We start from the raw sequence: 11,368 nt of genomic DNA, 5'->3' as shown, positions 1-11,368 counted from the left end.
GCTTCGAATGAGAAAATCTAGCTTGGGTAGAGAGACATTTCAGGAATTTAACATCAAAGAATAAATGTAGTTTAGATTTGGGATATTGACTCATCATCTGTGTTTTGGTAATGTTACTATGGCCATTATTACTGGTGTGGGTTTTTTTTTTTTAAATTTTGCTGTGATATCTAACTGTATGCCTGTGCAGTTTATATATGCTGAACTGCTTCCCACTTACCTGTTTGCATATGCACTCTTATAAACCCTAGCTTCTGGGCTTCCAGTTAAATGAAGGTGTCTTACTGGAAAGGCCTTCCATTTTTATCCAAAAGTAATTAAACTTTCCATCATTTCCTTCAGCTGAACATTGATAAGAAATGGTTCTGTGTCTTTCTTACTATAGCCCCAGTATGAATTTTTTAGTATTTTCCAACAGAAATGCTTCAAGGTGAAAATCCTGAGGGAGATGGTTTAGCAGAGAGGTCAGTTCAGATGTTTCTTCCATTTTGGAAAACAGGAAGGAGGTCTTGAAATGTTAAGCTAGGGGCAAGTTAAAGCACACAATAAACCACTACAAAAGAACCAGTCATGTTTGCAAATATTTGTCCTTCATTTTTCATTATTTTGACCTTTAGCATTTGAGGCAGAACTGTAGTAGGCTGTGATAAGGGTGGTTAACTTTTGTTTGTGGGAGGTGAAGTACTGACCTGAGAGGCATGTGTGAAACATTTGGAAAGCTGATAGTGTTCCCAAATGCATCAGTTTCACCCACAATCTGAGACTGATGGTGTATAGACATATTGCACAGGTACTTGGTTTTCTGCACCAAATAAATGTCATCAACTGCTCAGGAATCCAAGTCAATGAGTACATTCTTCTGCTATTTCGAGTCTTGTTGCACTAGTAGTGCTATCAGTCTACAGTTGCTCTGTGTCAGCCTTGTGCCATGTGTATCAGAGCCACGCTGTAGTAATGGCAAGTATGGCTGGTTTTTCCCTGCTTGACTGTAATGAGGTGCAAACCAAGCCTTTAGTTTTTTCAAGTAGGTATGTTCTGCTTAGCTATTGAGATACTAAGAATTTGTCAGTGGTCTGCATCATCTTCAAGTGTGTTAATTTCTCTGGTCTGAAATCAAAATTTGTAGTTGAACAGGAGTCTCAGGTTTACAGAAGCAGAGCTGTTGTGTTGTTCCTGCATCTTTGGGCAGTTGATTGAATGGCCCTGTGGAGGTGAATGTAGCATTGATCCTGGAGCACTTAGGTCACAACTACTAATATTTTGATGGAAGGGAGAGAAAAGTTTTGATTGGCAGGTCTCTCTAATACTCAGCTTCTGGTACAAAGCTGCTTGTTAATAAAAAATATGTTGGCAAGATGAAAAGTCATAATGAGAGTGTCTTGGAGCAAAAATTAATTGCTTTCCATACTTAACTCTGAGGCATTAGGCCAGATAACTTCTGAAGATTCATCTATGCTGATGAAGTAGAGATGTATCTCATTATACTACAGTAGGTTCTGATGACAGTTCTTTCTCAAAATGTGCAGTGTTTATGCCATGGCACGTATTAATAATCATGCTGTGGATTAGTGTTTGTGTTACCTCTGTACTGTGTTGGTAGATGCCCTCCAGAGCAAAATAGTTCTCTAATGATTTAACTAATTCTAGAGCCTTTTATCAGGGTATAAAAGAGAATTGCTTGTGATTGCTTCTGTCCTTCTGCTGCTTTTCTCTTTTTCCCAAAATATTGGTGAGCATTTGAGTGTTTGGTAAGAGCTGTACTGAATTAATCCTGTGTTACTCAAGGACACACTCACACCTTTTGGAATGCGCACTTCTGGGCATGAAAACAGTAAAAAAATAGTGTAAATCCAGACTTACGAAACTAAAAATGTTTCCACTTTTAAACTTCTGCGGCAAAAAGTCTCCTAATTTAGGGGACAGAAGATGTACAGGATGGTGGGACTTTTTTATTGGCTGACTGAATTCAGTTTCCTGTCAGATGGCTGAAGTACATAGACATGGTGTATCTGAGAGTCAGTTAAAGATACTGATCTGGGAGATAACCACTACAGAGAAGACTAGATATCATGTACCTCTCTTTCAGATCTGTAGCTGTAGAAGACAGCATTTGATTTTATACTAGTTTAAGTTGGGGGGTTTTTTTTATTTTTTGTAAAGCTGTAAGTGGAAGAAAAATTTGACTTACTACAAGTAAGGAACTTCAGAAAGAACATGTTTGTCCTATAGCTGCACTTGCTGAGGAGCAGTGAAATGTTACAAATGTTTCTCAGTAAACAGAATTTAATGCTTTGTGAAATCACTTAAATTCTCTGTAGTTTGAGATCCATTTCAGTGCAAGGAGGAGCAGGAATTTGCAAAAGTGAGGTTGTGCATAGTTGCAGCAACATTGAACCCAATCTAAGAGGGAGGAAAACAGACCTGTGAGGTCCGTGTAGGTACAGGATGAAGCAAATGAACAAAGTGATGCTATGTAAGTAGTAGAAAGACACCAGATGAGTTTTGATAAAATGTTAAAAAGGAGAAAAGGGCGAGAGGAAAAATGAATAATTAGTAACTTTTCCAGCGTATCGGGTTATAATGATGCATTATTGAGACATGTAGTATACTGTTGGTTTGATTTTTTTTAACTTGACATTGTTTGCAGTTATTTGCTTTCCGAAGTGAAAGATAAGAATTAACCGATGAACCAGTAAATGTGATTAATTGATTTCTTGGGTGTTGGGTAGCTTGCAAGATACCTTCCTGGCTATACTTAGCAGTGGAATAATGGAATTATGTTGCTTTTTTGTTAATTTCAAACAGCCAGAATTTCAAGCAGTAACTTATTTTTTCAGTGTTGCAAGTCAAGAGATCTTCTCATCTTTAATTTTATGAGCAGTGTTGTGTTCTTAAAACACTGTGTAAACTCTTAATATAAACTGTCCAAGTTAATTGCCATGTATGTGCTATTACTGAAGTTCAGGGAAATAATATCTATTTCTTTCTTCCTTCACTTCATCAGAAACAATGATGCTTTGTGTGTGGGGACATGCTGAGTTTGAGACAATCTGGATATATCTTTATTTTCAGGATCAACGTTCATGGGTGCTCTGGAAAAAAACCAATTCCAAGTTCGGTTTTTTTTCATGTATGTGTTTTTATAGATGCATTTATAATACTGTTGTCTTAGACTTCATATTTCTGTGTTTATAGGATGGAACAAAGTTCATTTCTATTGGAGCTCTATATTCTGAGCTCGTGGCTGTTAGCAGTAAAGGAGAACTCTATCAATGGAAGTGGAGTGAATCAGAGCCTTACAGAAATGCACAGGTACTGTATAGCTTTAAATGTTTCCCTTCAGAATTATTTATATGCTTTGAATATCTGAAATATTTTTTGTTTCCAAAGAATCCTTCGCTACATCATCCACGAGCCATGTTCTTGGGGTTAACCAATGAAAAGATAGTGCTGCTGTCTGCAAATAGTATTAGAGCAACTGTTGCCACGGAAAATAACAAGGTATGAAATATTTGCTGGTTGCTGAGTTTGACAAAGCTGGGTTTTCTCAATTGCTTGCAGTATATTATAGAGAAGTTGTTTCTTCAGTTTTATCTGCTCTTGAAAGTACTTAAATTCATTTGCTCATTCATTTATTTTCTTCTCCATCTGGTGTTTTGTAGAAATGCAAAAAGTTTTTAAAAAAGGAACCTGTCAGATTTACAGCTGAAACAGTGAAAAGATACTTGGTTTACCTGATTATCTGAAACACTTGACTTTTTGCTGTTACAGTAGAAACTGACACTGGTTTGAGAATAGAGAAGCTTGTTAATGTTCTTTATAGATTTAGTAGAAAAATTAAGGACATTGAAGCTTTCAGTGATGTAAAGCAAGTTATCTGAATATGCTTTTCAGTCCAGTTAGGGTAAACTTGAAACTGATGTGGTAAAGACACCAACACATCTGTATACTTTTTGACAGGTTTCTCTTTTCTTTTCCCCAACCTTTTTTGTTAATGTGGAGAACTGGAAATAGAGGGGAAAACAGTTCTGAAAAGCTCTCTTTTGGGGAAAGAAAAGATGCTAGGGGGTAAATTTCCAAAGGGTATAATTGCTTTTTTGTTTTATGATGTGTTTTTTTCTTCCCCCCTTTCAAAACCAGTAAATATTATGTTAAAGATGCGACTGATGTGCAACTTCTTTTTTTTTCCTCTACCTTCTCTGTTCCTTTCTTTCCTTCTCCGTTAGGTTGCTACATGGGTAGATGAAACTTTAAGCTCCGTAGCCTCTAAATTAGAACACACTGCACAGACATACTCGGAGCTTCAGGGAGAACGGATTGTTTCTTTACATTGTTGTGCTCTTTACACGTGTGCTCAACTAGAGAACAACTTGTATTGGTGGTAAGTAATACTGTGTTTGTGTACAACAGTGTAGATGCTCTGGATGTCTTCATGTCTCTGACTCTGAGAAGCATTGCAAAACTACTGAACCACCATTGTTCTGAGTTCGGGAAATCTGCACTTGAGCTTAGGCTCCCTTTTTAAAATACATTTATTCTCTTTTTTAATGCCTAAAGCTTTTGGATCCAATTATAACATCTTTAACAGAATAAGGTCGTTGTTTTAGGAGATGTATTTAAATGCTTTAGCATTCAGATGTATCAGTACTACACAGGATCAGAGAATAATATCTTCTCTATGCCTTTCGGGCCTTTTTCAGATTATAAATATGGAGCAAACTTACCCACATATGAGGTTGATGTTCCTCTCTCTGGCTCTGTTGGAAGATTTGGTCTATTAATTTGTGGTCTATATTTTAAAGAAGAGGGAAATAACATCAATTGCTCCCTCTGGAGTTGTTAAAATATAACCCTTTTAAACATAAAATGTGAAATGTTAGTTAAAATATTTTAACTAACAACTTGATGATTAAGAAGGCTATGCCAAAAAAACCCAAACAAAACCAAGCAAAAAACAAACCCTCAAAAATAATGCTTCCAGAAGGGCTCTGAAATGAGTTTCTAATTTAAGTGAATTCATTGAGTAATACTAATGCATTGCAGCATGCATTATTTTTCGGTGTGTCAGGAGTCATTGCATTATGTACCATGCCTAAAGTTCAAGTGGCTTTGAGGCATGGGTGAGTTAAATACTTAATGATGAGCTGGAAATCAGAGCATTGAAAATTAATTCTATGAAACGGCTTTCTCATTAAATTCTGTTAACTCTGGAAAATATTTAAGTAGACTTGTAGCTAGACTTGTAAACTTAAACACAGACATATTTTATTCTAATTTCTAGTCCCAGATCCCAAAATTACACCTCTCTGGTTCTTGGCCCTTTCATTGTGTCATGGCCGACATGCCACACTTTAATTACTCTTTGTATAGAAACTACTAAGCCATAGCATCCGAGATATTGGCTATTAGAACCTTCCATTTTTACTGGAATAATCGGTGCAAAATACAAAAAGACTTATTAGCATTTATATGTAATCTTTGGAAGCAATTTATGAACTAATATGTCTTTTTCTGGTTAAATGTGGGCTGTGGTGATTTTATGTTACCAGACTGATGCAGACAGAAGCTTCTGTTACTATTGATACCCTTAGTTACAGTGATCTGTAGTATGAGACAGGATTTCAATTTCCAGTGTTGCACGGGACTGATGCTTTTCATGTTTTACTTAACATGAAGGAGCTTCTTTAGTCCAAGCTTTTAACTGTATAAGCCACTGACTAAAACATGAAGTATCAAAATAATAAGCATGCTTAACTGTGTATGCAGGCATGATTTTCAACTAAACTGAGCGGATCCAATTACAACAGGAGTGTTCTTTTTTCCCCCACTTGCAGCAGATGTCTGTCGTAAGAGTCCCAGGCTCCTTCAGCCATGTCCCCAGAGAGAAAGTGAGGCTTTTAGAATTTAGAAACAAAAAAGCTTATCTTGTTCTCCAGAGTTTGCAATCTCTGGAAGTTATCACTAGTTGTGGGAATCCTCAAGTTCAGAGATGCAGCCTGCATCTTGAAAGCTGTGACTGGGGTATACCACTTGCGACAGAGGTTTTGCAGCACTTCAGACTGGAAGGGAAGCCATTTGGCAGTGAAATAACTTGTGGGCTCTGCCTCTTCCACCTCCTCCTAGTAAATTGGGGCAGTTGAGATGAATTTGGAAAGTGGGGCTACATATAGAAAAAGATGACGTTTCTGCAGTTCTTTGAGATTTTGGAGAAGGTGGCGCACACACTTGTATGTTTGATTGTGATTACATTAAGCAGAAGGAATAAACTGTTCAAAGTTCTGAACAAAGATTTTCTTTCACAGCCTTTTTAAAATAACATGCATTTTTCCACAGGGGTGTAGTTCCTTTCAGCCAAAGGAAGAAAATGCTAGAAAAGGCCAGAGCAAAAAATAAAAAGCCGAAGTCTAGTGCTGGTATCTCCTCTATGCCAAACATAACTGTTGGAACCCAGGCAAGTACAGCTGCCACCAGTGGCACTTTTACCATGCTATATGATGAGCTTACAACCTGCTCTTAAAAAAACCCAGCAAAATCAATTATCACAAAAAGTTATGCACAAAAGGGATATTGATAATGTGGAATTAAAATAGTATGTTTTAATTATAGGACTGTAAATGGCTGTGTCCTGTTAGTGTTGTTACTGTTTTATAAGTATGGCTATTGCTGCACACAAGAACAAGCTGTACTCATGCAAAGTACTTCTGTTTAGTTTACCTACTGATTTAATTTACCTACTGATTCTGTATTTTGAGAGAAAGTAAGTATGGACATACAATTCCCCATAGAACAAATAGCTTAGTAAATGATTAAGCATTTAAGTACCTGCAGTATTAATGTCTGGATTTGATTTATTTATGCAGTGTGATAGACCTTTGGTTTGAAGCCTTTACCAAAAGGGCTAATAACTGGTACAGAGGACTTTTTTTGTGATTAGTACTAGAACTAATATGAGACAAAACAGCTCTTTCCCAGGGAGCACATTTCTGTTGATTCCAATACCATTCTAATTGACACTGTGATGAGTCTCTGTTATTGGAGTAATTCTTCCTTTTGTGGTTGAGCATCTAAATATTATATGTTAAACTGCTATTATATGTTTCATTGCTAAAACTGTTGCTTTCAGCTGTGAATTGCACAACAGCTTCCTTTTCTGTACATACTGCTGACTTTCCTCTTCACCTGATTCCATAAGTTTTCTATTTTGACTACTACATATGTCACCAAGAAAATAATGCACATATGATTTCCCTCAGTAGAATCCATTTTTCTCAGAGAAATAAATATTTCTATCTGTAGGTGTGTTTAAGAAATAATCCCCTCTATCATGCTGGAGCAGTTGCTTTTTCAATCAGTGCTGGAATTCCTAAAGTTGGTGTGTTAATGGAATCTGTTTGGAACATGAACGATAGCTGTCGATTTCAGCTTCGGTCCCCCGAGAGCTTGAAAAACATGGAGAAAGCCAGCAAAACTACTGAGGCAAAGTAAGTGTGGAGAACACACGTGCGTGTACACACAGATCCTTTATTTGATACTCTCTTGACCTGGGGAATAACAATGGAAAAGGAAGGTCAGATTTTTACAATTTTGAAAATTTCTTTATAAGATACTAGGTTTCTTTTAAACTTGGCTAGATGTGCAGAAATACTCACTGCAGGAAAGGTGTCTCAGTTGTGTGAAATCATTATGGACATGTGAAATGCAGACAGAGTATTAAATGAAGGCTTGCCTACAGTGTTCCATAAAGTTTCCAAGATTTTATTATTTTAATAGCTGAAAATGGAACCGGCTGTTTTCTGGCTCTTCATGAGATTAAACAGATCTGTTTCAGCCCCTCCACAGTTTGGAAAAAAAAAAATTCAGGTTGACAATTGCCATTTAAATGTTTCTTAAAACAGATTTAAACAATTTCAAGTAAAGCTTGAAAATGCTTAGCAGTTCTGGAGTTTCAGGTTACTGTATAAAGCTAATAATTCTTCCTGCCCTCAAATGAAGCTCATCATGTTTATTTTCTGTAATAGTGTACCTATGCTCAGTTAATGTTAAAAAGCTAATCCCTGATTACACGGCATTGCACTGTTCCCAACATCAAGATTTATAGCCTTGTCAGTTGGGATGGTTGTTCAGAAGTGTGGAGTTACTTCTTTAAGGTATTATTAAAGGAACAATGCTGGGATACACTGACACTTTGTCCATTGTCACAGAAAAGATTTCACTTTTTTCTTTCTTCACTCTAAGTACTACCTTTTATTCTAGACCTGAAAGCAAACAGGAACCAGTGAAAACTGAGATGGGTCCTCCACCATCCCCAGCTTCCACTTGTAGTGATGCATCTTCAATAGCAAGCAGTGCATCAATGCCATATAGTAAGTAATGTGTAGCTCAGAGTAACATAAAACATTTGTGTAGATAAGAAATTTCCATAAAAGGCAGTTCTACAGTGATTCTGTACTACTTTCACAATCCTTTGATCTTTCAGTCTGTACTGCAATATAGGTAAAGGTTTTGTAATAGACTTTGAATAATCGGTGTCAGTGTTAAATAAATGTATAAGCAGTGACTACTCGATGTAAGGTGTATCTGCGCAAGCGCAGCAGTTCTCAGAATCAAAAGCATCTTTCAGGAGGTGATCAAGAGGAAGTCTGAAGATAAAGTTATGTTTAGTTGCAATGTGATAATGAGCTTCTTTGCAGCTCAGAAGTTGAACTTGTTTTGGAAAACTTTAAAGATTAAGCTGCTGTTGAACAGCTTGCCTTGCAGTTGAATGTCAATGCAGAAAGCAGTAGTTTGTATCTAATACAGAAAATGTCTAAAATATGACATTCTTTACTAACATACAAAAGCAGTCAGAGAAGGAGAAGAACTTGTGCTGAAAGGCTACATCCGAATTTGTGTAACTGGACTCCTTAAGCATTTTTTTCTCTCCATTTAAACACATACATTTATAGAATGTTAATTACAATGCTTTGTAATTTGAAGAAATGCTTTGATTTGAAGAAATCTTTTCTCTGTAGCTTTTTCTTCTAATTGTTCACAAACTGCATTAACCTAATGACTCACATGGCCTCGTGCAGTGACTGAGAATCTCATATGCTCAGATCTGCAGTGGTCACTAATTTTACTATTGATTTCTTTTGCAGTTCATTCAACTGTAATTTTTCACTGACTACAACTTTTCTTGGGCTTTTGAACTAGTGTTTGAAGTTAACTCTGCAATTAGCTTAGAAGTTCTCTGCTTCTTACTTTAAATATGTTGATAGTATTAATTACACTATATACTTGACTTGGAAGATTAAAGGTTCTTGCCAGTGTTAATTTAGCCATGTTATGTATTTAAATTTGATTCTGAGTGTACTACAGTTACTGTTCAGATAAAGTCTGCAGCAAATCTAACTGCATTGCAATTGCCATTAGCCCAAATAGCTATTTTCTTCCTCATTTGCTATTCTTCTAGAATTTTACCAAGTAATCCATATGTGGTAGGCAAGCAGACTTTTTGTGAAGTTGATATAAAGCACTGTAGCAGCGGTGACTGAATGGTGTCACAGTGTCAGCTGTTTTACTTACAGCACGAGTATCTGAGCCCCGCCAAAACAGGGCTTGTTCCTTGTATTTTAATTTTTTGTATTCTAATTATTGTGTTATCTAAAATTAAAAAAAATTGTATTCTAATTACTTTTCTTAAATATCTTTAAAAATTGCTTTGCATATCATACTGGCTTTCTAAGTGCTATAAGTCCATAGAAATGCATGAAAGTGGCATGATACACTTGTTAGGTAGCTCTGACTCCTAAAGTTGTATTCTTGTTAACCTCTTGTTAATTTCTACGTTTGACTGCTGATAATCTTTTTGGGGGAAAGTTGTGGTGCTGACTGAACATTGCATTTTGATGCTTTGATTAAGTATTTCAAGTCTTTCTTTTTGGTTATAACTTTTTTGTCTCAGAGCGACGACGATCTACTCCTGCCCCAAAAGAGGAGGAGAAAGTGAATGAAGAACAGTGGTCTCTTAGGGAAGTTGTGTTTGTGGAAGATGTTAAGAATGTTCCTGTTGGCAAGGTTTGTCTAAAATATAAAATACACTGTCCCACTGTCTTTTGGGAGGAGGAAAAAAAAGGTTTTTCTTTTAGATAAGCTAACTGTTTAAAAAAATCATACTTTTGGGGATGCTTGAGAATGTTTCTGATGAGTATGACTTGCATTTATATTTGGAAATAGCACAATGATAATAACAGAGTGGATGTGTTGTGAGTAAAACGTGATGAATCTTAAAAAATTCTGGTATTTTAAATTGAACCACAATATTAAGAAAAGCAGATGTGGTTTTATCCAAAATATTATTTTGTTGTCTTGAGCAGTAACTTCCACATGTCCAGTGAGATTGTGAAGGGTTTCACCTGTTGTGACTGATTTTCACGTATGCATAGGTAGAATATTTGGGTGAATCTCATGTTCAGGCAACCAAAGAACAAAAATATTTTGATTAGAAATTACATGCTTCGTTAATATTATTACAAAGTTATTTCATTTATTACTACAGAAAATCTCTTTGTTTAATCCTTGTAATGTTTTCATTTTTTTCTCTAATAAATCTTTGCTCTGACTCAGGAGCCATATAGGGGAAAATACTTCCTTTTCTCCCTTGGCATTGTTGTGTGATGTTAGGAGGGATTAGGTCCTCTAGATAGTTCTTTGGTATGCTTTTCAAAAATAAAAGTAACAAGAAAGCCAGTAAGGTTTTCCTCAAAAGGAAAAGATTTGGTTGCTTTCTACTTGATTCATAGATTTAAAAAAATGTTACCAGAAGAGGATCAATAACTGTCCAACAGAAGGCAGCTGAAGTTAGTAAGAGTTATTTTACTTGCATCCTTAATGGATTTACTTGTGTGTCAGTGTAAGATTTGCCTTGAGCAGTATTTTTGAAAGGAGGAGGTTCACAATGAATTTTCATTATCAGGTTTAGGTCATTTATGCAGAATGAATATGGAGCAACTTAGTTCATTGTGACGATTTTGAGATCTAGTTGAAGTTGCTGAAACCACTGTTTTCCTCTGATACCAGCTTTGGGAAAGTCCCTCTTGTCCTTAACTATCCTTCCCGTTTTAGATCCTAAGATTTTCAGTACAGAGACTGTTCTACTATTTCTGTATACAGTTGCAAAGGTGTCTGTGCATTGCATCAAGAACTACTATATTAAATATAAAAGAGCTTGAACTTTTATATTTTCACTGAAGTGCTAATGCTTTAAGGTTTGTCAATATATCATTTTCTCTAGTGCACTTGTTGGGCTGCTCTTAGCTAGAGAAATTGGGAGAAAACATGGAAGTGCCTGGATTTTTCTTACATACAGTATCTTGAAAATTTGAGAGGT

General features: G+C 36.1%; 1 protein-coding gene across 9 annotated transcripts in view; it reads left to right on the top strand.

The window, feature by feature from the left end:
• Positions 1-11,368, top strand: part of UBR5 (ubiquitin protein ligase E3 component n-recognin 5) — an 82,459-nt gene that overhangs the window by 34,589 nt on the left and 36,502 nt on the right. For all 9 annotated transcript variants that reach the window (XM_039549997.1, XM_039549998.1, XM_039549996.1 and 6 more), the window contains 7 exons: positions 3,196-3,312; positions 3,391-3,501; positions 4,227-4,381; positions 6,334-6,451; positions 7,297-7,481; positions 8,254-8,363; positions 9,944-10,056. In XM_039549997.1, coding sequence (XP_039405931.1) covers positions 3,196-3,312; positions 3,391-3,501; positions 4,227-4,381; positions 6,334-6,451; positions 7,297-7,481; positions 8,254-8,363; positions 9,944-10,056 — 909 coding nt within the window. The remainder of the gene's footprint in view (positions 1-3,195; positions 3,313-3,390; positions 3,502-4,226; positions 4,382-6,333; positions 6,452-7,296; positions 7,482-8,253; positions 8,364-9,943; positions 10,057-11,368) is intronic.

Source organism: Corvus cornix, chromosome 2 (genome assembly GCF_000738735.6).
Source record: "Corvus cornix cornix isolate S_Up_H32 chromosome 2, ASM73873v5, whole genome shotgun sequence".
NCBI classification, from domain to species: domain Eukaryota; kingdom Metazoa; phylum Chordata; class Aves; order Passeriformes; family Corvidae; genus Corvus; species Corvus cornix.
This window is presented reverse-complemented; position numbering and strand designations above follow the sequence as displayed.